Source organism: Macaca mulatta, chromosome 10, assembly GCF_049350105.2.
Source record: "Macaca mulatta isolate MMU2019108-1 chromosome 10, T2T-MMU8v2.0, whole genome shotgun sequence".
NCBI classification, from domain to species: Eukaryota; Metazoa; Chordata; class Mammalia; order Primates; family Cercopithecidae; genus Macaca; species Macaca mulatta.
In genome coordinates, this window is record NC_133415.1 from 5,202,351 (window position 1) to 5,228,640 (window position 26,290).

Here is a 26,290-nt window from a genome sequence, read left to right on the forward strand (position 1 = left end):
CCCAGCCCAGCTGATGATTCAGGTGGTTGAAGGCCCCTGATCAGGCCTCAAGGTCTGCTCAGAGTCTGAGCCCACCCCTGGCTCCTGGCTCCCCATGACTGGGTTTGGCTCTCTGTTCTCCCCCAGTTATTTCCTTGTTTGTCCTCTCCAGGGCAGTACAAGCCCCTGCCTTAAATCTGACCAGGCTGCAGCAGGGTGAGAAGGGGGTCCCTGCCACCCTGACAAGACTCTGTCCCCTCATCAGCCCTTCCCCCAGGCCCGGAACCTTGCTACACCCTGGAACCACCCACCGTCAATGCACTGTGCTGGCTTCCCATGCCCGCTGTACACATGGCTTGCCTGGATGCCAGCCTCTGTCACCCATCGGTGATCACCTCACCCTGGCCACTTATATGAGGTCTCACTGGTCCCCTGACGGAGGCTGCAGCAGCCACCTCTCATGTTCCAGCGGCCTGGGCCTTGGATTCAGGAAGCTTATCTAATCCCAGTTGTCAATCACCAGCTGGGTGGCTTTAAGTACAGTCTTACTCTTGCCAACCCTCAGTTTCCTCATCTGAGAAATGAGATCAGCATCTTTATTCAATAATTGATGGTAATCAGAGAAAAGGCAAGAAAAATGCCTGTTAGAACCTAGCATCTTTATGGGAGTGACTGTTTTTCCAAATACAAAGGCAGCTGTCATCTTCTCTCCCTCTGTGCAAATGCCACCCTGGTTACTGCCACCCAACCTGCCTTCCCCATCCCAACTGTGTGCCTGTGATAAAGGAAAGAGAGAGGGGCTGGCTGTGTCAAGCGGGGCTCCTCCACCCAGGGAAGGTGTTACTCACCGAAGGTCGGATCTGCTGCTTTGAGCTTTGACAGGCAGCCCTCGATGCCACCGAGACTCTTGTCATTGGTCCATTTTACATACTAAAATGGGAAAAGCAAAACAAGTCCTCACAGAGCCCTTGGATCATTCTAGCAAAGGTGTGGCTCTAAAGCCAGGTTCACACTCTGGGAGGCCAAGGCGGGCAGATCGTTTGAGGTCAGGAGTTCGAGACCAGCCTGACCAACATGCTGAAACCTCCATCTCTACTAAAAATACAAAAATTAGTGGGGCGTGGTGGTGCACACCTGTAGTCCCAGCCACTTGGTAGGCAGAGGCATGAGAATCACGTGAACCCGGGGACCAAGGCTGCAGTGAGCCAAGATTGCGCCACTGCACTCCAGCCTGGATGACAGAGAGACTCTGTCTCAAAAAACAAAAAATAAAAATAAATCCAGATTTGTTTTTCTTTGTAGAACACTGAGTGTTTTCTGGACTCTAATCCAAAGAAGGCATAACCTGGCTGACAACTTTCTTTATATGAAGAAATGAAATACACATCACCCGAGGCACGCTTTCTAGGGCTAGGGATGCTGCATTTCCAAAAAAGAAACATCAAAAGGCAGGTTCTGGCCAGGTGCGATGGCTCACGCCTATAATTCCAACACTCTGGAAGACCGAGGTGGGTGGATCACTTGAGGGCAGGAGTTTGAGACCAGCCTGGCCAACATGGCGAAACTCTGTCTCTACAAATAATACAAAAATTAGTCAGGCATGGTGGCATGTGTCTGTAGTCTTAGCGACTTGGGCAGCTGAGACTTGGGAGGCTGAGGCAAGAGAATCGCCTGAACCTGGGAGGTTGCGGTGAGCCAAGATAGCACCACTGCACTCCAGCCTGCATGACAAAGAAAAAAAAAAAAAAAAAAAAGGGCAAATTCCTCCTGACAGGTGACCTGCTACACATCGGCTTCTTCGGCCCTAAGAGGAGCCTTGAAGTTGGTCACGACAGGAACATTCCTGCTTCTTATTCATTCGTTTTAAAAATAGTCACAGTAGGCCGGGCGCGGTGGCTCAAGCCTGTAATCCCAGCACTTTGGGAGGCTGAGACGGGCGGATCACAAGGTCAGGAGATCGAGTCCATCCTGGCTAACACGGTGAAACCCCGTCTCTACTAAAAAATACAAAAAACTAGCCGGGCGAGGTGGCGGGCGCCTGTAGTCCCAGCTACTCCGGAGGCTGAGGCAGGAGAATGGCATGAACCTGGGAGGCGGGGCTTGCAGTGAGTGGAGATCGCGCCACTGCACTCCAGCCTGGGCGACAGAGCGAGACTCTGTCTCAAAAAAAAAAAAAAAAAAAAATAGTCACAGTAAACATTCATTTTAGAGAGTCAGAAAGACACAAAAGCTGAAAGATAAATCTTTTTTTTTTTTTAATTGAGACAGAATCTTGCCCTGTCACCCAGGCTGGAGTGCAATGGCACGATCTTAGCTTACTGCAACCTCTGCCTCCAGGGTTCAAGCAATTCTCCTGCCTCAGCCTCCTTAGTAGCCAGGATTACAGGTGTGTACACTGCGCCTGGCTAATTTTTTTTTTTTTTTTTTTTTTTGAGACAGAGTCTCGCTCTGTTGCCCAGGCTGGAGGGCAGTGGTGCTATCTTGACTCACTGCAACCTCCACCTCCCTGGTTCAAATAATTCCCCTGCCTCAGCCTCCCAAGTAGCTGGGATTACAGGTGCACGCCACCATGCCCGGCTAATTTTTTTTGTATCTTTAGTACAGATGGGGTTTCACCATGTTGGCCAGACTGGTTTCGAACTCCTGACCTCAGATGATCCACCTGCCTCAGCCTCCCAAAGTGCTGGGATTACAGGCGTGAGTCACCGTGCCCAGCCCATCGTCATTTTAAACAATTTGGTGTATTGGTACCTGGTCCTTTATTCAAATGCCTCTTTTTTAAAAAAGTCCTAGACCTATAATCATGCATTGGATTTTAAAATATGCCCTTTCAGTTATCTAACCTACATCTACACAGAATTAGTACGTGTGTGTGTGTGTGTGTATATATATATATATATACTTTTTTTTTTTTTTTTTTAAGACGGGGTTCACTCTGTTGCCCAGGCTGGAGTACAGTGGCACAATCAGAGCTCACTTCAGCCTCAACCTCCTGGGCTCAAGCAGTCCTCCTGCCTCAGCCTCCCAAGTAGCTGGGACTATAGGCTACACAAGCATTTTGACAAGATAGAGGAGGGTTGGCACAGAGATTTAAAGAATCGAAGTTCTAACACAGGACAGTACAGAGACATCAATACACGGGACAAAATATGCACAGGCTGGGAGGATGAGCTACCACTGATTGGGGATGTGGTGTGTAACAAATCGAGTACTAGGGGCCAGCCATGGTGGCTCACGCCTGTAATCCCAGCACTTTGGGAGGCCAAGGCCGGGGGATCACAAGGTCAGGAGTTTGTGACCAGCCCGACCAACATGGTGAAACCCCGTCTCTACTAAATATACAAAAAATTAGCCAGGCGTGGTGGCGCGTGCCTGTAATCCCAGCTACTCCGGAAGCTGAGACAGGACAATCACTTGAACCCGGGAGGTGGAGGTTGCAGTGAGCCAAGATTGCGCCATTGTACTCCAGTCTGGGCGAGAGGGCAAGAGTCCATCTCAAACAAAAAACAAATCGAGTACTCTAAAGAGGCCAGCGAGGTACAGGAAGGGCAAGTGAGCCAGGTCAAACACAAAATAAACAACTCAGATGCCCACAGCAGAGTCCCTCTGCAGGGCAGGCTAGGAACAGCAGGGCAGGCTGGGAACAGCAGGGCAGACTGGGAACAGCAGGGCAGGCTGGGAACAGCAGGGCAGGCTGGGAACAGGAGGGGCACCCATGGCGCAGCTCACAGCATTCCATCAGTCCTCTCTTGTTCAGCCGGTAGGCTTCTAAGAGCTCCCCGGGTCCTCATGTTATGTGGATGAAGTCAGTACGCAGGGGCCTCACTGCCCATGCCAAGGCCAGCTTTAGTTTTCTATCAGTGTAGTTAGGCCCAGGTTCACCCTGGTTCTGCCTCTAATTCATGGACAACCTTCAAGTCAAGTAGGTTCAACTCTCTGAGCCTCAGTTCTCCTACCTGTCAAACAAACTAGTTGGATCTTCTGAGACTTAGTTATAAAACTATAGGACCCTTCATGGGTAGAGAAATGACTGGTAATGTGGCAAGAGGTCTTGGCACAGCCTAGGTGAAGACAGTATATTCACAGACGCATCCCAGGACAGGATACCATGTCCTAAGTAGCCGAGCCCTGCATCAGACCCTCAGCAGGCCATAAGGGGAGGCCCAAGGAGGCCAGCACCCTCAAAAAACATCCCCATGGCGCCCACTGCTGTCCACCCACCAGTCAGAGTCCTGGGGAAGGAGGGTGAGTGCAGAGGCCCTCTCAGGACTCTGTGGGCGGCAGAGATATGTCCCCACACCCTCCAGTACAGAGTGCACAGATGTACTGCCATCTATTGCTAAGGTCATGGCGCAATTTAAAAAGCATTCCCCAATTTAAAAACCTTCCCAGGCCGGGCACGGTGGCTTACGCCTGTAATCACAGCACTTTGGGAGGCCGAGGCGGGCGGATCACAAGGTCAGGAGAACCAGACCATCCTGTGAACGGTGAAATCCCATTTCTACTAAAAATACAAAAAAATTAGCCGGGCACGGTGGCGGGCGCCTGTAGTCCCAGCTGCCCAGGAGGCTGAGGCAGGAGAATGGCGTGAACCCGGGAGGCGGAGCTTGCAGTGAGCCGAGATTGCGCCACTGAACTCCAGCCTGGGCGACAGAGTGAGGCTCTGTCTCAAAAACAAAAGCAAACAAACAAAAACCTTCCCCTAGACCTCCACAGAAGGGGCCGCGGCCTCTCTAGGCAGGCATACCTGCGTCAGCGTGGCATCAAACAGCTTGCAAGCTTCATTGCTTGTGGTGGAGAGCGGGAGCCTCGCATCCTTCCAGGCCTACAGACAGCAAGGAGGGAATAGCAGGGCTTTCTTCCCAGGAGCCCCTTCAAACTTCAACATACACAAGTCACCTGGCCCCTCTGACCTCCACCTTCCTCATCTGCAAGATGGGCTCAGGCTCCCTGTCCTGGGCTGATTCCAAGGAGCCCCTCACCTTTGCAGGCTTCTCTGCGTCCCACGCCATGCCCAGTGAGCTACGATTTTTAGGAGGTCTTGGGGTCTCCCGAGTACCCTGACAGGTGCCCCTTATTTCCCTCGGTGGGGACTCCACAAGAAGGGCCTCGGGTCCCTTCTAGGTGTTGCCGCGGACGCGCCCGTGCGTCCAGGGCTCACCCTACGCCCGGCGCCCAGGCCATGTCTCCCGCCATTCCGCCAGCACCAGGCCACTCCCAACACCCGGGGCCCGAGGGGGACCTGGCTGGGGGCAGCCTCCGTGTACCTGGCAGTCGCGCAGAGGTGAGAACGCGGCCATGTTGCCCCGGGTCGGAGTCCACGGGGAGCTGTGGGCACCCGCGCCTTCCGGGGAGGAGGCGGGGCGGGCGCGGAAGGGGCGGGGCGGGGTGGCCGCGCTCTCCCGCTTGCTCACTGGTGGGTTTTGGACAGACCCAACGTGGTCCACGATCCGCGGCCGGACTACTGTGTAACGCGACGGGTGCGCGGCCTCCCCTGCCATTGGGCTGCAGGAATCCGGGCCAGGCTGGAGGGGCGCGTTGGTGTGAGCCCCCAGTGCACGCGCCTGCCCCCAAAGGACTGGAGCCTGGGGCAAGAGGGCGGGGACGCTGACCTGGGGATACGCGCACCGTGGTCCAACCCCCTCCTCTCGCCAGGGGCTTCTCCCTGCAAGGGACCCTCCCGGGGAGGCGGCTGCTGTCAGGGTCCCTTGAGAGCAGGGAGCCCCGGGACAGCGGTCACTTTCAAGATTATGCCGTCGCGGTCGGCAGCCACACGCGCGAGCACGGCACACATTCATTTGGCGTTCGGGGCAGGCTTCACTGAGTCGTCCCGCCGCCTCCCATCCTCCCTTCTCAAGGATTTGCCGCGGAAAAATCGCTGTCTCCTGCAGTAGCGGTTTCTCGCTCTGGGCCACACACCAGCCCCAGCTTAATGGACTCCCCTAGTTTAATCTGCCCCTGCCCCAGGGTGCACGAATGAAGGGCGTAGACCAAGTGCAGGGGCAGATCTGGCCTTTATGTAAAATGTTGATATTTTGTTCATCATGGACTTTTTGCATTAGTTTTGATTTTTGAAATATTTCATTGAAATATTTGTTTTATGTGAGAGCTGAAAAGATAAAACTCTTAGAAGAAAACAAGTAAATCTTCATGGCCTTGGATTTAGCAATGGATTCTTAGATGTAACACCAAAAGGACAAGCAACAACAACAAAATAGGTAAGTTAGACTTTGTCAAAATTAAAAACTTTTCTGTATCCAAGGACACTACTCAGGAAACCGAAAAGATTAACACAATGGGAATAAATATTTGTAAATAATATACTGGATAAGCGTCTAGAATCCCGAATATATAAAGAATTCTTGGCCGGGCACAGCGGCTCACGCTTGTAATCCCAGCACTTTGGGAGGCTGAGGCAGGAGGGTCACCTGAAGTCAGGAGTTCAAGACCAGCCTGGCCAACATGGAGAAACTTCATCTCTATTAAAACTACAAAAATAGGCCGGGCACGGTGGCTCACGCTTGTAATTTCAGCACTTTGGGAGGCCAAGGTGGGCAGATCACGAGGTCAGGATATCGAGACCATCCTGGCTAACACGGTGAAACCCCGTCTCTACTAAAAATACAAAAAATTAGCTGGGCATAGCGGTGGACACCTGTCATCCTAGATCCTTGGGCGGCTGAGGCAGGAGAATGGCATGAACCTGGGGGGCAGAGCTTGCAGTGAGCTGAGATCGCGCCACTGCACTCCAGCCTGGGCGACACAGCCAGACTCCATCTCAAAAAAGAAAAAAAAAAAAGTACAAAAATAGCCAGGCATGGTGGCGCATGCCTATAATCCCAACTACTTGGGTGGCTGAGGCAGGAGAATTGCTTGAACCCGGAAGGTGGAGGTTGGAGTGGGCCGAGATTGTGCCACTGCACTCCAGTCTGGGCAACAGAGCCAGACTCCGTCTGAAAAAAACAAAAAACAAAAAATTCTTACAACTCAACAGCGAAATGACAAACAGCCCAAATTTAAAGTGGGCAAATAATTTGAGGTGACAGTTCTCCAACGAAGACACATCTTTCACAGTGTTTTCAAGGTTCATTCATACTGAAGGAAGGCAGACACAAAAGGTCACACCTGTATGACTGCATTTACATGCATGTCCAGAATAGGCAAGCCTAGAGACAGAAAGAAGATTGGTGGTGACCAGGGACTGGGCAGACGGGGATGGTAACTCACTGAAGCCTTGAACTCCTGGCTCCAGCAATCCTCCTGCTTCAGCCTCCCATAAATGGTTACTTTTTTTTTTTTTTTTTGAGACGGAGTCTGGCTCTGTCACCCAGGCTGGAGTGCAGTGGCGCGATCTCGGCTCACTGCAAGCTCCGCCTCCCGGGTTCACGCCATTCTCCTGCCTCAGCCTCCCGAGTAGCTGGGACTACAGGCGCCCACCACCGCGCCTGGCTAATTTTTTGTATTTTTAGTAGAGACGGGGTTTCACCGTGGTCTCGATCTCCTGACCTTGTGATCCGCCCGCCTCGGCCTCCCAAAGTGCTGGGATTACAGGCGTGAGCCACCGCGCCCGGCCATAAATGGTTACTTTTATGTGAACTTTACCTCAATAAAAGAGAATTTGTCTTGATTATTGAGTTTTTGGTGCCCCTCCACCCTTAAATTTTGCACTTGAGCTGAGTACCTCCCTGCTCCCCCACCTGGTTGGTGAAAGTGAAGGTGGCCAATCCTCAAGCCTCTGATATTCCACTCCTGCAAAACCAAGGGGCCCCAAGGGGCCAAGAATAAGGGTGGCAAGGAAGCCTTGCAAAGAGCCCAGTGAGGGCCCCAGGCACTTGCCAGGCACCTCCTCCAGGTTACCACAGGGTGGAAGTTGCAGAGGCCAGCAGGGACAATGTCTTTGGAGACCATCGCAGGGGTCAGGTATGATGTGACAATTTCCCTCCCCTTCCGCTCACTGCTGCGTGGCAGGGCCTTCCTGGGAGCACCTGACCTGTGCTCCTGGAGGCCAGGGACCCAGAAGCTGGTGTCCGCCTGTGGCAGCGGCTCTGAGGGACAAAGGGGTGCAGAAGCTGCGGTGGGGAAGGCCACACTCCCGGCTGGTCAGGAGGAAGGGTGCCCATGCTTCCTCTGGCCTAGGTGTGGCCTTACAGGGGGGAAAGAGAGCAGGAAGCAGGACTTTGCCCAAAAGGGTTGTGTGGAGGGTGGTGGGCTGTTGCAGGTGGGCCAAAGATCTGCAAACCCTGGGCTGAAGGATGTCTGGGAAGCCCCTAAATGCGAGACCACAGATGAGAGGCCTTCAGTGAGACCCTCAGAGTGGCCCTCTGAAGAGCCTAACACGCCCTCCAGGGAAGGGTCAGTCCTGCAGGTGAGTGCAGCCAGACGCCAGCAGCAACACAAGTGTCAGCCAGGTCAGATCTCTCCTCGCCCCCACCCCCTTCCTCTACCACTTCCAGCCTGGCGGCCAGAGGCAGCCTGGGGAGAGGGCAAAGGCCCTGGCTGAGGAGGGGAGAAGTTAATGAGCAAGGATGTATTCACTTCACTGTGTATTAGTCAATAGAATTCTGACTAGTACATGGATTCAACTAGTACATGGGCTGAAGAAAACTTTATTTATTTATTTTTATTTTTTGAGACGGAATCTCACTCTGTCACCCAGGTTGGAGTACAGTGGTGCAACCTCGGCTCACTGCAACCTCTGCCTCCCAGGTTCAAGCGATTCTCCTGCCTCAGCCTCAGAGTAGCTGGAGTAGAGGCGCACGCCACCACACCCAGCTAATTTTTGTATTTTTAGTAGATGGGTTGTCACCATGTTGGCCAGGCTGGTCTGGAACTCCTGACCTAAGGTGATCCACCCACCTCAGCCTCCCAAAGTGCTAGGATTACAGGCGTAAGCCACCGTGCCCAGCCAAGGAAACTTTATTTTAATCAAACGTGAACCAAGAACTTTTTAGCCAAGGAGTGGGAAAGAACTAGGCTGAGGCAATGCATGTGCCTGAGCAGGGGTTTGTGGGGGATACATAAATTCTTTTCATTAAAATGTAACATCTGTTTACCCAACATACTGGTTACAAGAGTGAGAAAACCAGTCCCAGGGTGCTTAGCACCATTATTTGTAATGGAAAAATATAGACAGCAACTTTGACAACCATCAGTAGGAGAACAGATGAACTCTAGTATACAGCCTTAGTAAAATACTCAACAGTCATGAAAATGAATAAACCAAAGCTACATGAATCAATGTGATCTTTATAGCCTGTAGAAGAATATATGCAATATGATGGCATTATGGAAAGTCTAGTAACGTGCAAAACAGTATACTGCTAATAAACTTGTCCCTACATAATAAAACAATAAAGAAATGCAAGAGAATAAAAACTAGACCTATGTTAATAGTTACTCCTGGGAGGAGGCTGGGGATCCTCCCTTGAAGGATACACTGAGGCTTACAGTCCTATTGGAATTGTTTTATTTCTCTAGCTGGGGTATGGGCATATGAGTAGTCTTTATTCTTTTTTATATCTTTTTGTAAATCTTAGATAGTTTATCATCAGTAAGAAATACCCTTTGCTCCTCCCATTTCTCCCTGGCTACTGCCACACCATGTCGGCAGAACTTACCCAAAGAATTGTATGTGGTCATCTCCACCTCCCTATCTTCTTCCCATTTCCCCCTCAGTTCACTCCACTCAAACTTTTGCCCCACCACACCACTGACACTGCTCTTGTCCAGGACACCAAAGATGCCCTGTTCCCAAATTCAGTGGCCATTCATCTCTCTGACCTCAGCCACATCGGACATGGCCAGCCATGCCCTCTTTCTTGAAACCCTCTGGCCCTGGCTTCCAGGACTGCCCCCCACCACCTCCCTGCTCTCCTGCCTTACTGCCCTCCTCCTCCAGCTCCACTCTGGTTGGAGCTTTAAATATAGGACTCCAGGGTCTGTCCGCTTCTCCATAGTGCCTCCTCCCTATGTGACCACTGAGAACGCTAATCTGTCTTCAGTCCTGGCATTTATTTCCCCTACCCTAGTCTGCTCTGGCTGCCATTACAAAATACCACAGACTGAGTGGCTTAAACAATTTATTTCTTATGCTCTGGAAGCTGGAATCCAAGATCAGGGTGACAGCACGGTCCAGTTCTTGGAGAAGGCCTTCTTCCTGGTTTGCTGACTGCTGCCTATTTATTTATTTATTTATTATTATTTGAGATGGTGTCTTGCTCTGTCACCAGGCTGGAGTGCAATGGCACGATCTCGGCTCACTGCAACCTCTGCTTCCTGGATTCAAGCAATTCTCCTGCCTCAGCCTCCTGAGTAGCTGGGACTACAGGCGCACACCACCAGGCCCAGCTAATTGTTTGTATTTTTAGTAGAGACGGGGTTTCACCATGTTGGCCAGGATGGTCTTGATCTCTTGACCTCTTGATCCACCCACCTCGGCCTTCCAAAGTGCTGGGATTACAGGCATAAGCCACTGTGCCTGGCCAGACTGCTGCCTTATGTTTTCACATGGTCTTTGTCTGGCATGTGCATGTGCATGGTGGTAGAGGGGGGATGTTTCTCCTCTTCTTATAAGGCTGCTGATATAGTTTGGCTGTGTCCCCACCCAAATCTCATCTTGAATTCCCAGGTATTGTGGGAGGGACCCAGTAGGAGGTAATTGAATCATGGGGGCAGGTCTTTCCCATGCTGTTCCTGTGATTGTGCATAGGTCTCATGAGATCTGATGGTTTTAAAAAGGGGAAGTTTCCCTGCACAAGCTCTCTTCTCTTGTCTGCTGCCATGTGAGACATGCCTTCCACCTTCCACCATGATTGTGAGACCTTCCCAGCCACGCGGAACTATAAGTCCAATAAACCTCTTTCTTTTGTAAATTGCCCAGTCTGAGGAATGTCTTTATCAGCAGTGTGAAAATGGACTAATACACCCACCATAAGTGCCCCACCCTCATGACCTAATTAACTCTAATTATTATACCACCCAAAGGGTACACCTCCAAATACCATCACGTTGGCAATTAGGGCTTCGGTATATGAATTCGGGGGGGCACATTCACTCCATGGCACCCCTAAATACCAGACTTGGATCAGAATGACCAACAGGAAACTGCTGACATGTGACCATGTTTGATCTTTCAAAGCAGCAACTTCCTGAGATCACACCTAATAAAGAGCTCTTCCTGACAGGCACAGGGAGTCGTCCTCGTTTGCTCTTTTTCACTCACATCTGGTGTGCAGGGCCGGTTTCATGGGTGTGCACCCGGGCAGTCACATTCGGTCTCACACATAAAAGGGCCCTGTGCTTGCTTTAATGCTCTGCTGTAGCTGTCCAGATATTCTAAATAACGCTCGAATGAGGAACAATGCATTTTCCATTGGCAGAGGGCCCCCAAAATTACATAGCTGGTCCTTCTGACATCTAATCCATTAACCAGTGCTGTCTTTTCCACACACAAACCCAAACCAAGCCAAGATCAGCTCATGGACGCACCAGCTGACCCTCCAACACCCAGGCCTGCCCCTTCCACTTCACTGGGCCCTCCTCATTGGCCTACCTTCTTCCCCTCTTGCTTACCTTCAGTCTGTTTCCCGACAGCACGGTGATGCTTGCAAGATGGAAATCAGGTCAGGCCCCTTTGCTGCTCAAAATCCTCCAAAGGCTTCCTAGTCCACATGAGACAAAATCCAACCGTGTTAGTTACCATGTCCTACAAGCCCCTGCCTACTTTGTCTTTGGCCATCTCTCCAATTACATTTCCCCCACTCACTATCCTCCCCCTAACCCCAGACACACTACTAATCTCTCTCCTGCCTGTCTCAATGCTTTTGCACGTACAATTCCCCCTGCTAGTGAGAGGTAACAACGTGGTAGCAGCCCTCGGCGCCTCCTCGGCTTCTACGTCCACTCTGGCAGGGCTTGAGGAACACTTCAGCCCGCCGCTGCACTGTGACAGCCCCTCTCTGGGCCAGCGGAGGCCGGAGCCGGCTCCCTCTGCTTGCGGGGAGGTGTGGAGGGAGACGCCGAGCGGTAAACGGTGCTGCGCGCGGCGCTCGCCGGCCAACGCGAATTCCGGGTGGGCGCGGGCTCGGCGGGTCCTGCGCTGGGAGCCGCCGGCCGGCGCCGCCGGCCCGGGCACAGGGGCTTAGCACTGGGGCCAGCAGCTGCAGAGCGTGCGCCCCGTCCCCCAGCACTGCCGGCCCGCCCGCGCCACGCTCAAATTATGGCCGGGCCTCAGCCGCCTCCCCGCGGGGCAGGGCTTGGGACCTGCAGCCGCCATGCCCGAACCCCGCTCGCCGCGCCGTGGGCTCCGCGCGGCCCAAGCCTCCCCGACGGGCGCCGCCCCCTGCTCCACGGCGCGAGGTCCCATCGACCGCCCAAGGGCTGGGGAACGCTGGCGGGCGGTGCGGGACTGGCAGGCAGCTCCGCCCGCGGCCCTGGTGCGTGACCCACTAGGCGAAGCCAGCTGGGCTCTTGAGTAGGGTGGGTACTTGGAGAACTGTTAGGTCTAGCTGGAGGATTGTATATGCACCAATCAGCACTGTGTCTAGCTCAGAGTTCGTGGATGCACCAATCAGCACTCTGTATCTAGCTAATCTGGTGGGAACTTGGAGACCTTTTATGTCTAGCTGGAGAACTGTAAAGGCACCAATCAGCACTTTGTGTCTAGCTCAAGGTTTGTAAATGCACCAATCAGCCCTCTGTGTCTAACTCAAGGTTTGTAAACACACCAATCAGCACCCTGTCAAAAACGGACCAATCAGCTCTCTGTAAAATGGGCCAATCAGCTCTCTGCAAAGTGGACCAATCAGCAGGATGTGGGTGGGGTCAGATAAGGGAGTAAAAGCAGGCTGTCCCCCCCTCCCCCCCCCAAGCCACAGCTGCAACTGCGGGGGCCACCTGCTTGGGTGAGTTTCCAGGGAAGGGTTGTTCTTTTGCTCTGGGTATGTGCTGTCTTTATGAGCTGTAACACAGTGAAGATCTGCAGCTTCACTCTTAAAGTCGGTGAGACCACAAACAACTCCAAACCAGGAATGAACAACTTGGATGTGCCACCTTTATGAACTGTAACACTCACTGTGAAGGTCTGCAGCTTTACTCCTGAAGTCAGGGAGACCATGAGACCACTGGAAGGAATTAACTTTGGATATGTCCAAACATCAGAAGGAACAAACTGTGGGACACACCATCTTTAAGAACTGTAACACTTACTGTGAGGGTCTGCGGCTTCATTCTTGAAGTCAGCATAGACCAAGAACCTACCAACTGACCAATTCTGGACACACTAGGAATGCTATTCCTTATCTCTTTTCACAGCTTGCTCCCTCACTTCATGCAGATCTGTGGGCTCAGACAGCATCTCCCCAGAGGCCTATCCTGACTCTCATAGCTCATTCCTATTCCTTATTTCTTACCCTGCCTTACTTTTCTTAATACCACATTTCACAGCTGAAATCACACACATTATGTCTTGGCCTAATTACTTCTGATCACTCCCACTATAATAGAAAACTCTGTAAGGACTGGGGCCAATGCCTAGAAAAATGTGTAGCATGTAATAGGTGCTGAAGAAATGTATGGAATAGGCTGGGCACAGTAGGCTCACACCTGTAATTCGGCACTTCAGGTGGCTGAGGGGGGAGGATTACTTGAAGCCGAGTTCAAGACCAGCCTGGACAACATAGGGAGACTCTATCTACCAAAATAAATAAAGTTAGCTGGAAGTAGTGGTGTGTACCTGTAGTCCCAGCTACTCAGGAGGTTGAGGCAGGAGAATCACTTGAGCTCAGGAATTGGCAGCTGCTGCAGTGAGCTGTGATGGTGCCACTGAACTCCAAACTGGGTGATAGAGGAAGACCCTGTCTCAAAAAAAAAAAAAAAAAAAAAAAAAAAGAACAGGGGACACTATGAAAACAAGTAAAGTGGTAGACCTAAATCCAACCATATCAATAATCATGTTAAATGGTGATGGTACAAATACTTCAATTAAAAGGCAGAGATTGACTGGATTTAAAAAAAAAATCTATTACATGTTGCCTACAAAAGACCACTTTAAATATAAAGAAATGAGTAAGTTGAAAGTAAATGAATGAAAAAAAAATGCCATATAGACAGTAAGCAAAAGAAGGTGAGTTAGTGTGGCTATTTTAACTAATATCAGGTAAATTAGACTCTGAAACAAAGATTACTACCAGAGATAATGAGAGAAATTTCATGCCCAGAAACGGTGGCTTTCGCCTGTAATCCCAGCACTTTGGGAGGCTGAGGTGGGTGGATCACTTGAGCTCAGGAGTTCGAGACCAGAGTGAGTAACATGGCAAAACCTCATCTCTACAAAAAATACAAAAATCAGCCAGGCGTGGTGGCACATGCCTGTAGTACCAGCTACTTGGGAAACTGAGGTGGATCACCTGAGCCCAGGGAGGTTCAGGCTGCAGTGAGCCGTGAGCACATCATTGCATTCCAGCCTGGGCAGCAGAGTGAGACTGTCTCAAAAAAAACAAAAAACAAAACAACAAAAAGAGAGACATTTCATAATGATAAAAGGAGCAACTCATCAAGAAGACAACCACGAATGTGTATACATTTAATAAACAGAAGGCCAGGTGAGGTGGCTCATGTCTGCAAACCCAGTACTTTGGGAGGTGGAGGGGGGATGATATGGTTTGGCTCTGTGTCCCCACCCAGATCTCATCTTGAATAGTACTCCCATAATTCCCATGTGTTGTGTCAGGGGGATTCAGTGGGAGATAACTGAATCATGGGTTAGTTTTCCCCATATTATTCTCATGGCAGTGAGTAAGTCTCAGAAGATCTGATGGTTTTATCAGGGGTTTCTGCTTTTGCATCTTCCTCATTTTCTCTTGCCACTGCCATGTAAGAAGTGCCTTTCGGCCAGGCGTGGTGGCTCACTCCTGTAATCCCAGCACTTTGGGAGGCAGAGGCAGGCAGATCACAAGGTCAGGAGATCGAGATCATCCTGGCTAACATGGTGAAACCCCGTCTCTACTAAAAATACAAAAAATTAGCTGGGCATGGTGGTCAGCGCCTGTAGTCCCAGCTACTTGGGATGCTGAGGCAGGAGAATGCCGTGAACCTGGGAGGTGGAGCTTGCAGTGAGCTGAGATCGCGCCACTGCACTCCAGCCTGGGCAACAGAGCGAGACTCTGTCTCAAAAAAAAAAAAAAAAAAAAAGAAGTGCCTTTTGCCTCCTGCCATGATTCTGAGGCCTCCCTAGCCATATGGAACTGTAAGTCCAATTAAACATCTTTTTCTTCCCAGTCCTAGGTATGTCTTTATCAGCAGCATGAAAACAGACTAATACAGTAAATTGGTAGTATTAGACTGGGGCATTGCAAAAATATACCTGAAAATGTGGAAGCAATTTTGGAACTGGGTAACAGGCAGAGGTTGGAACAGTTTGGAGGGCTCAGAAGAAGACAGGAAAATGTGGGAAAGTTTGGAACTTCCTAGAGACTTGTTGAATGGCTTTGCCCAAAATGCTGATAGTGATATGGACAATAAGGTCCAGGCTGAGGTGGTCTCAGATGGAGATGAGGAGCTTGTTGGGAACTGGAGCAAAGGTGACTCTTGTTATGTTTTAGCTAAGAGACTGGCAGCATTTTGCCCCTGCCCTAGAGATTTGTGGGACTTTGAACTTGAGAGAGATGATTTAGGGTATCTAGTGGAAGAAATTTCTAAGCAGCAAAACATTCAATAAGTGACTTAGGAGCTGTTAAAAGCATTCAGTTTTAAAAGGGAAACAGAGCATAGAAGTTTGAAAAATTTGCATCCTGATAATGTGATAGAAAATTCCATTTTCTGAGAATTCAAACCAGCTGCAAAAATTTGTATAAGTAACAAGGAGCCAAATGTTAATCCCCAAGACAATGGGGAAAGGTCTCCAGGGCATGTCAGAGGTCTTCATGGCAGCCCCTCCCATTACAGGCCTGGAGGTCTAGGAGGAAAAAGCGGTTTTGTGGGCTGGGCCCAGGGTCCCCAAGCTGTGTGCAGCCTAGGGACTTGGTGCCATGTGTGTGTCCCAGCTGCTCCAGCTGTGGCTGAAAAAGGCCAATGTAGAGCTTGGGCTATGGCTTCAGATGATGCAAGCCCCAAGCCTTGGAAGCGTCCACGTGGTGTTGAGCCTGTGGTTGCACAGAAGTCAATAATTGAGGTTTGGGCACCTCTGCCTAGATTTCAGAAGATGTATGGAAACACCTGGATGCCAGGCAGAAGTTTACTGTAGGGGGAGGGTTCTCATGGAGAACTTGTGCTAGGGCAGTGCAGAAGGGAAATGTGGGGTCAGAGCCCCCACACAGAGTCCCTACTGGGGCACCGCCTAGTGGAGCTGTGAGAAGAAGGCCACCATCCTCCAGACCCCAGAATGGTAGATTCACCAACAGCTTGCACCATGAGTCTAGAAAAGCTGTAGACACTCAACACCAGCCCATAAAGGCAACCACGAGGGAGGCTGTACCCTGCAAAGTCACAGGGGTAGAGCTGCCCAAGACTATAGGAACCTCTTGCATCAGCATGACCTGGATGTGAGATATAAAGTCAAAAGAGGTAATTTTGGAGCTTAGGATTTGACTGCCCCACTGGATTTCGGTCTTGCATGGGCCGTATAGCCCCTTTATTTTGGCCAATTTCTCCCATTTGGAATGGTTGTATTTACCCAATGTCTGTACCCCATTGTATCTAGGAAATAACTAACTTGTTTTTGATTTTTTTTTCTTTTTTTTGAGACAGAGTTTCATTCTTGTTGCCCAGGCTGGAGTGCAATGGCGTGATCTTGACTCACCGCAACCTCCACTTCCCGGGTCCAAGCGATTCTCCTGCCTCAGCCTCCCGAGTAGCTGGGATTACAGGCATGCACCACCACGCCTGGATAATTTTGTATTTTTAGTAGAGATGGAATTTCTCCATGTTGGTCAGGCTGGTCTCAAACTCCCAACCTCAGGTGATCCACCCGCCTCAGCCTCCCAAAGTGCTGGGATTACAGGCGTGAGCCACTGTGCCTGGCCAGTTGCTTTTGATTTTACAGGCTCATAAGCATAAGCGACTTCCTTTGTCTCCGATGGGACTTTGGACTGTGGACTTTTGAGTTACTGTGAAATGAGTTAAGACTTTAGGGGACTGTTGCAAAGGCATGATTGGTTTTGAAATGTGAGATGAGATTTGGCAGGGGTGGAATGATATGGTTTGGCTCTGTGTCCCCACCCAAATCTCATCTTGAATTGTACTCCCATAATTCCCACATGTTGTGGGAGGGACCTGGTGGGAGATAATTGAATCATCGGGGCAGTTTCCCCTATATTGTTTTGTGACAGTGAATAAGTCTCAGAAGATCTGATGGTTTTATCAGGGGTTTCCACTTTTGCGTCTTCCTCATTTTCTCTTGCCACCACCATGTAAGAAGTGCCTTTTGTCTCCTGCCATGATTCTGAGGCCTCCCCAGCCATATGGAACTGTAGGTCCAATTAAACCTCTTTTTCTTCCCAGTCTTGGGTATGTCTTTATCAGCAGCATGAAAACGGACTAACACAAGGGAGGGCCAATTAAGACCATGAGTTTGAGACTAGCCTGTGAAATACAGCAAGACACACCATCTCTACAAAAATAAAAAATAAAAAAAAATCAGTCAGGTGTAGTGGTGTAGACCTATAGTCTGGGAGGCCAAGGCAGGAGGATTCCTTGAGTCCAGGAGTTCAAGGTTACAGTGAGCTATGATTGCACCATTGTACTCCAGCCTGGGCAACAGAGCAAGACCCTGTCTCTAAAATCATTCAATCAATCAATCAAGTCCCAAAATATACAGCAAAAATGGAGTTAAAGAATGAGGCCAGGCACAGTGGCTCATGCCTGTAATCCCAGCATTTTGGGATGCCAAGGTGGGTGGATCACTTGAGGTCACGACACCGCACTCCAGCTTGGGTGACAGAGAGACTCCATCTCAAAAAACAAGCAAGCAAACAAACAAAACAAAACAAAACACAAACCCAAGCCAACTAGAAAGAAAAGAGCAAAGCAAACCCAAAAAAAGAAACCGAAACTCAGACCTTCCTGTGCACCCAGGGATCTCGCAGTTCCCTCCTGATCTCCCACGCTGTGACTGGCTTTCCCAAGGGTTCCTGCTGAAGCCCCTTGTCTGTGGTCTGCACGGGGCTGAACTGCCCTCCTGAGCCATCCTGACCCTCGGCCTGCACACACTTGGGGACGGAGAGGGGAGGGGTACCCGCAAAGCCCCCAGTGCCGACTGACCCCCAGCTCCGAGGTCACAGCTGCTCTCTCGGACTCTCTGTACGTGGGACCCCTCTGTCCGTGACCTTCGACGCCCGAGACCCCCACTGTCCCCAAGACCCCCACTGTCCCCGCGACCCCCGCGGCAGTTGGGCGCGCCTCGCGGCCTCCACGGCGCCTCCCGGCTTCTCCCGGATCGGCGCCATGAGGCCTGGGCCCGCTCTCTTCCTTCTGGGCCTGGGCCTGGGCCTGAGCCTCGGCCGCCTCCCGCTGCCGCCGGCTCCTCGCGAGGCGCAAGCCGCCGTCTCCGGGGCGCCCGGAGGCCTCCTCCGGGGCGCCCAGGGCCTCGGGGTGCGCGGCGGCCGCGCCCTCCTCAGTTTGCGGCCCAGCGCGGTGCGGGCGGGCGGCGTGGTCCTGAGCGGCCGCGGCAGCCTCTGCTTCCCCCGTGGAGGGGCCAGGTGGCGCTGGTACTGCCTTGTGTTGCGCGTCCTGCTCAGCGCCCAACGCCTGCCCCGGCCCGCCGCGCCCACGCTCATCGATCTGCAGCTCACGGCGCGCGGCGGTCGCCTCTCCCTGACGTGGTCCGCGCCGCTACCGCGCTGGCCCCGGCGCTTGGCCTGGGCCTTCCGCCTGCGGCTGCTCGGACCCGGCGCCGCCCGCCCGGGCTCCCCCGCGATCCGCGTCTTCCCGCGCTCCGCCGCGCCGGGCCCGCGGCCCCAACCGGGCTTCGTGGCCCGCACCGAGTGCCCCACAGACGGTCCCGCGCGCCTGATGTTGCAGGCCGTCAACTCGTCCCGCCACAGAGCCGTCGAGTCGTCCGTGTCCTGTCAGATAAACACCTGCGTCATCCAGCGCGTGAGGATCAACACGGACCAGAGGGGCGCCCCCGTGCGCCTGAGCATGAAGGCGGAGGCCACCCTCAACGCCTCGGTGCAGCTGGACTGCCCGGCCGCGCTTGCCATCTCCCAGTACTGGCAGGTGTTCTCAGTACCCGCCGTGGGCGACCCGCCCGACTGGACGCAGCCCTTGGATGTGCCCCAGCTCGAGATCAGGAAGAGCCCCATGTTCATTCACATCCCCAGCAATTCGTTACAGTGGGGAGTGTATGTGTTTAATTTCACGGTGTCCATCACCACAAGGAACCCCAAGATGCCCGAGGTGAAAGACTCGGACGCCGTCTATGTCTGGATTGTCAGGAGTTCCCTGCAGGCGGTGATGCTTGGCGATGTCAACATAACAGCTAATTTCACAGAGCAGCTGATTTTGGACGGGTCCACATCCTCGGACCCGGATGCGGACAGCCCGTTACAGGGACTCCAGTTCTTTTGGTACTGTACCACAGATCCCAGAAACTACCGTGGGGATGGAATAATCCTGGGGAGCAAGGAAGTCTGTCACCCCGAGCAAGCCACTCTGAAGTGGCCCTGGGCCACCGGCCCTGTACTGACACTTTTGCCAGAAACACTTAAAGGCGACCACGTGTATTTCTTCAGAATGGTGATTCAGAAGGACTCTAGGACAGCTTTTTCTGATAAGAGGGTCCACGTGCTCCAAGGACCAAAAGCCATAGCCCACATCACATGTATCGAAAATTGTGAGAGAACCTTCATTGTCTCTGATAGATTTTCTTTGTTTCTAAATTGCACAAATTGTGCAAGCCGTGATTTCTATACATGGTCAATTTTGTCTTCTTCAGGTGGTGAGATGCTATTTGATTGGATGGGGGAAACTGTAACAGGAAGGAATAGTGCTTATCTGTCTATAAAAGCTTTTGCTTTTCAGCATTTTTTGGAAGCTGAGTTTTCAATTTCTCTACATCTAGCAAGTTGGAGTGGAGTTACCTCAGTCTTCAGGCATTATTTTATTATTAACCATGGCCCTCAAATCGGAGAATGCAAAATTAATCCAGCTAAAGGAATTGCACTTATTACTAAATTTGTTGTACAGTGTAGTAATTTTAGGGATAAGCACGTCCCTCTTACATATAAAATAATTGTTTCTGATTTGCACAGTGTTGGTGAAATAAGTTCAGTAAAAGAGAACACCCTGGGGACCATCCTGTACTTGGGGCCTCAGTCCACATCACCCCCTTCCTTTCTCCCTGTTGGTATGGTGGCTAATCAATATGCCTTGAAGATATATGTCCAAGTCTATGACTCTCTAGGAGCTTTTTCTCAGGTGACTTTGCATGCCACTGCACAAGCTCCCACCGACAAAAATTCATCAAAGACTGTGTTGAATCAGTTACTCAGTTTCACCATGGGACCAAGTTCATTGCTGTCTACTTTGATTCAAAAGCAGGATTTTTTACCTGCAGGTTACTTACTGTATATAGTAGCTTCCATTTTGAATAACATGAGAACTGAATTACCTCTACAAAATGACAGAGTCAATCTCCGAAAACACCTCATCAATCAGTCTTTCCTTCTTCCTGTAAGCACTGTGGTAGAAATTGACCAGGTAGTCATGACTATTACCAAATTAACCCAGAAACCCTCTGAATTCACTTGGGATGCTCAGAAACGTGCCACCATGAGGATATGGCAAGCAAATCAAGCCCTACAAGAGTATCAACAAAAAGATAAACGCTTTCGATCTGAACAAATAGAAATCGTGAGCACTGGAATATTAATGAGTTTGTCTAATATTCTTAAAATGACTTCTCCTCACCAAGTGGTTAAAGATCCTTTCTATGTAATAGAATCTTTATCAGACACAATACTGGCTAATAAAGTGCCAGGGAACAAAACCACCTCAATGAGAACCCCCAATTTCAACATGTATGTCAAGAAAGTTGAAAAGTGGGGTGTTACCCAGGTCTTCAGAAATGAGAAACACTGCAGAAATTGTTTTTATCCAACACTCAATGTGAGCAGTGTTCCTGGTCTCTCTGTGAATGCTCCCATTTCCACAATGTTTTGTGATTTCACAAATGACCCCTTTCCTTGGTTAAATGATCAGGAAAACACTTCGGTACAGGTGTTTGGATTCAGAATGACAGGAGTTGCAGATAATGGTAGTGTGCTAGAGATCACACCTGATGTAGCGGAAGTGTACCTCGTCAGGAAAAACTTGACCTTTGCAGCTTTTAATCTCACAGTGGGACCCAACGGAGATGTTGATGGGTCCTCAAAGACGACGACAGGTGGGTTTAGCTTTCAAGTGGACAGCAGAGTGCTTAGGGAGGTGCTGGTCCACATAGTGACAGAAGTGATGGTGCTGTTCATGGTGTTGGTGTACACAGGCAGTCAGATCACTCCCACAGCACTGGTCGCCACCTTCCTGGTGCCTCATGACATCCCTCCAGTTGCCAGCCAGAGTGCCCTGTTTGACCCGGCCTGCACAGTGAAGAAGGCCCGTGTAGTCTGTCTCCCCGTGTCCCTGCTGCAACTCATAGCTCAGCACAGCCACTCTCCCCACTGTACTGTATCCATAGTTCTGCAGGCACCTCATTTTGTCATGAAGCCTAATGACAAGCTAGTGAGAATTTCTATTTTCAGCATCCAGTGCTTGGACATGTATGGCATCCAGAGTGAATGGAGAGAGGGTTACTGCGTTCTTGGTGAGAAGACCAGCTGGCATGATGTGCACTGCATCTGCAAGAACATAGTGAGGGCCAGACGACAGCTGGGCACAGTCGGACTCACCAACATTCACCTGCATACCCACTATGTGATGGCCAAGGTGATTGTGATCCCTAATCCTGTGGATCTACGGTTAAACATCATCAAGAGCCTTCACCGAAACCCTGTGACCCTCTTCACTGTGCTTTCCATTATTCTCTTATACGTGATCCTAGCTTTTTGGGCCTTATACAGGGATGAAATTGACGAGCATCTTCGGGGACATGTGATAGTTCTACCAGATAATGACCCTTATGATAATTTATGCTACTTGGTGACTATTTTTACAGGAAGTCGTTGGGGGTCTGGGACCAGGGCCAATGTCTTTGTGCAACTTAGAGGAACTGTGAGTACCAGTGATGTGCATTGTTTAAGCCATCCACATTTTACAACTCTCTACCGAGGTAGCATCAACACTTTCCTCCTAACGACAAAAAGTGACTTGGGGGACATCCATTCCATCCGTGTGTGGCACAACAACGAGGGTCATTCGCCTAGCTGGTATTTAAGTAGAATCAAGGTGGAAAATCTGTTTAGCAGGCACATTTGGCTGTTCATATGCCAGAAATGGCTTTCTATTGATACCACTTTGGACAGAACATTTCACGTTACCCATCCAGATGAGCCTCTGACCAGAAAAGACTTTTTCTTTATAGATGTGAGTAGTAATCTCCAGAAAAACCACATGTGGTTCTCTATTTTTGCTAGTGTTGTTGCTAAAACATTCAATAGGCTCCAGAGATTGTCCTGTTGTTTAGCAATGTTGCTAAGCTCTCTTCTTTGTAACATTATGTTCTTTAATCTAAATAGACAAGAACAAACTGAGTCAAGAGAGAGGAGGTACATGAGATCAATGATGATAGGAATTGAAAGTGTCTTAATTACAATCCCTGTGCAATTATTAATAACTTTTTTGTTCACCTATTCCCAGAGGAAACCTCAAGCGGATCTAAAGGAGGTATCTCCTCAAAAGCATCCTCTAATGTCAGAAGCAAGTGAGCACTGGGAAGAATGCTTAACAAAATGGCATGCTTATGAAACTGCTAAGGCACACCCCAGGGAGGTTGCAAAACCTGCATCTAAAGGAAAGCCCAGGCTTCCAAAGGCTTCTCCTAAGGCAACCTCCAAACCCAAGCACAGGCATAGGAAAGCACAAATCAAGACCCCAGAGACCCCCAGGCCAAATACAAATTCCAATAACAACATAGAAGACAATCAGGATGTCCACTCCGAAGAGCATCCTTCCCAACAGGTTCTCCAGCAGCTTAAGAAAAAACCCCGGATCGTCCTGCCTTGGTGGTGTGTTTATGTTGCATGGTTTTTGGTTTTTGCTACTTCTAGCATATCCTCATTCTTCATCGTATTTTATGGACTGACTTACGGCTATGACAAGTCAATGGAATGGCTCTTTGCATCTTTTTGTTCATTCTGTCAGTCAGTTTTTCTGGTGCAGCCATCTAAAATTATACTCTTGTCAGGCTTCAGAACAAATAAACTCAAGTATTGCAAAAACCTTTCGTGGTCAACCAAGTATAAATATACTGAGATCAGGTTGGATGGAATGAGAATGCATCCAGAAGAAATGCAGAGGATACATGACCAGATTGTCCGAATCCGAGGCACGAGGATGTACCAACCCCTTACAGAAGATGAAATCAGAATATTCAAAAGAAAGAAGAGGATCAAGAGAAGAGCACTCCTATTTCTGAGTTACATTCTAACTCACTTTATCTTTCTAGCCCTTCTGTTGATCCTTATCGTCCTACTACGTCACACTGACAGCTTTTACTATAACCAGTTTATTCGTGATCGGTTCTCTATGGATCTTGCTAATGTGACTAAGCTAGAAGACATCTATAGATGGCTAAACAGCGTGCTGTTGCCTTTGTTACACAATGACCTGAATCCAACATTTCTTCCTGAAAGCTCATCTAAAATCCTTGGCCTTCCATTGATGAGGCAAGTGAGAGCAAAATCTAGTGAAAAAATGTGTCTACCTGCCGAAAAGTTTGTGCAAAACAGCATCAGAAGAGAAATTCATTGTCATCCCAAATATGGCATTGACCCAGAAGACACAAAAAACTATTCTGGCTTTTGGAATGAAGTTGATAAGCAGGCTATAGATGAGAGTACCAATGGATTTACTTATAAGCCTCAAGGAAAGCAATGGTTGTATTATTCCTATGGACTACTACACACCTATGGATCTGGAGGATATGCACTCTATTTTTTTCCAAAACAGCAGCAGTTTAATTCCACACTGAGACTCAAAGAACTTCAAGAAAGCAATTGGCTGGATGAGAAGACATGGGCTGTGGTTTTGGAATTAACGACTTTTAATCCAGATGTAAATCTGTTCTGTAGCATTTCAGTCATATTTGAGGTCTCTCAGTTAGGAGTTGTCAACACAAGCATATCTCTGCACTCTTTTTCACTTGCTGATTTTGACAGAAAAACTTCAGCAGAAATCTACTTGTATGTGGCCATTCTCATTTTTTTCTTAGCCTACGTTGTGGATGAGGGTTATATCATTATGCAAGAAAGAGCCTCCTATGTGAGAAGTGTGTATAATTTGCTCAACTTTGCTTTAAAATGCATATTTACTGTGTTGATTGTGCTCTTTCTCAGGAAACATTTCCTGGCCACTGGCATAATTCAGTTTTACTTGTCGAACCCTGAAGACTTCATTCCCTTTCATGCAGTTTCTCAGGTAGATCACATCATGAGGATAATTTTGGGTTTCCTGTTATTTCTGACAATTTTGAAGACCCTCAGGTATTCCAGATTCTTCTACGATGTGCGCCTGGCTCAGAGGGCCATCCAGGCTGCCCTCCCTGGCATCTGCCACATGGCATTTGTTGTGTCTGTGTATTTCTTTGTATATATGGCTTTTGGTTACCTGGTGTTTGGTCAGCATGAATGGAACTACAGTAACTTGGTTCATTCCACTCAGACAGTATTTTCCTATTGTGTCTCAGCTTTCCAGAACACTGAATTTTCCAATAACAGGATTCTGGGGGTCCTGTTCCTCTCATCTTTCATGCTGGTGATGATCTGTGTCTTGATCAACTTATTTCAGGCTGTAATTCTGTCTGCATACGAGGAAATGAAGCAGCCTGTGTATGAAGAGCCATCAGATGAAGTGGAAGCAATGACCTATTTGTGCCGTAAGCTGAGAACCATGTTCAGCTTTCTGACCTCACAATCTAAGGCCAAAGATGAGCCTGAGTTCTTTACTGACATGCTGTATGGGCAGCCAGAGAAGAACAGCCGCCGTTATCTGGGGCTGAAGACCAGAAACATCAACGGGAAGAAAATGGTTTACCTTGTTGTTTGATAGATGATGGTTTCATGAGTCACAAGCAAGTGTTTCCCCAAATGCTGAGTCTGTGGGATTAAGGGAATTAGGGAGTGTCAGTGGCTTAGTCATTCTTTCTATTCATGTCCTTCACAAGGCACATCCCCTACATTTGGAAGAATCCCTAATCTTGGGAATGTAAAAGTTGGTGTGGTGTAGCATCTGGGGAGACAGCAGGATCACAGTGTGCGATTCCTGGACTGATTTCCTTTTAGAGGGGAGTTATGTGACTCCCTGTACAAGGGCAACCCTGTTTCTTTGGTGCCTGCAATTTAGCGAAGGCAGAGCCACTGGTTTTGAGAACCAGATTTGAGAGAGGGACCTGGCCAGGGTGGAGCATTGTCTGGGTGTTTCTGTGCTTGACCCACATTGGAAGCCGATGGCCTGTTGCTCCTGACAGAGCCCCAAACTCCTTGGCCTTGCTGGGAGGCCCCTTTGTAGATCAGGGCTGCCGAGCCTCCCCTCCTCTTGGTCCATCTGGGCTTAGGGCCTCATGGGGAGTTCCAGGGCTTGCTTCATGCTTGGGAATGCAGAAGTGGTGCTTCTCATTTATTCTTAAAGCTACTGGTAGTTAAAGTAAAATTCAGTAACATTTTCTGACCAAGACACATGTTTTGTTAAACAACAAAAAGGTGTATATGGGTTCACATTGAAATATGTCTATATGTTGAATATAGCAACATATGCATCTAGGATTTGGGCATTTGGTTATTTATGGTGTGCCAGACTATTTAGGAATAAGGAAAATGTGGTTTATCACTTCAGGGAAACAAGGGCCGGTAGCTGTACTATTTTCACTCAGAAGCATGTTCATTTATGTAGATGCCACTAGGCTTTATCAGAATTAAATGTGAGATTTCTTCTTTGAGCCTTGCAGTGATTTCTGTGCGAGGGGCATATACACATATAGCTCCTGCCCTCAAAGTGGAGGCCTAGAAAAGGGGGACAACCAAATGAGATGGGTGGCTGCTTTGTACCCACTTCGGTGTCCCTGTCATCTTCAGCTGCACTGAAATAGCCATACCACACTAGGCCCCTGCAGACACACATAGACTCCTTTCGTCGTTTCCTTCGAGGGGACGCCTAGACCTGGGCA

At 49.7% G+C, this 26,290-nt stretch overlaps 2 protein-coding genes and 1 long non-coding RNA gene across 6 annotated transcripts in view; 2 read left to right on the forward strand and 1 right to left on the reverse strand.

The window, feature by feature from the left end:
- Positions 1-5,315, reverse strand: part of TTC38 (tetratricopeptide repeat domain 38) — a 28,622-nt gene extending 23,307 nt beyond the window's left edge. For all 4 annotated transcript variants that reach the window (XR_003719826.2, XR_013398881.1, XM_028827595.2 and 1 more), the window contains exons 1-3: positions 5,247-5,315; positions 4,727-4,804; positions 828-909 (exon numbers count right to left, since the gene is read on the reverse strand). Coding sequence is in view for 2 of the 4 variants with exons in the window: in XM_028827595.2 (XP_028683428.2) it covers positions 828-909; positions 4,727-4,804; positions 5,247-5,279 (193 nt within the window). In the remaining 2 variants the exon portion in view is untranslated. The remainder of the gene's footprint in view (positions 1-827; positions 910-4,726; positions 4,805-5,246) is intronic.
- A 44-nt stretch (positions 5,316-5,359) lies between these two features.
- LOC144331601 (uncharacterized) lies at positions 5,360-10,850 on the forward strand. Its single transcript, XR_013398896.1, has 2 exons — positions 5,360-6,197; positions 10,209-10,850. It is a non-coding gene; the product is annotated as an uncharacterized LOC144331601 (long non-coding RNA).
- A 7,341-nt stretch (positions 10,851-18,191) lies between these two features.
- On the forward strand, positions 18,192-26,060 carry PKDREJ (polycystin family receptor for egg jelly). The gene has a single exon (XM_001110678.5). The coding sequence runs from the start codon at positions 18,418-18,420 to the stop codon at positions 25,171-25,173; it is 6,756 nt and encodes a 2,251-aa protein (XP_001110678.3). The 5' UTR covers positions 18,192-18,417; the 3' UTR covers positions 25,174-26,060.
- Positions 26,061-26,290: the final 230 nt, after the last annotated feature.

Bases quoted from the DNA above. Each gene is read 5' to 3' on its own strand.
- PKDREJ (XM_001110678.5), top strand. From the start codon at position 18,418: ATGAGGCCTGGGCCCGCTCTCTTCCTTCTGGGCCTGGGCCTGGGCCTG.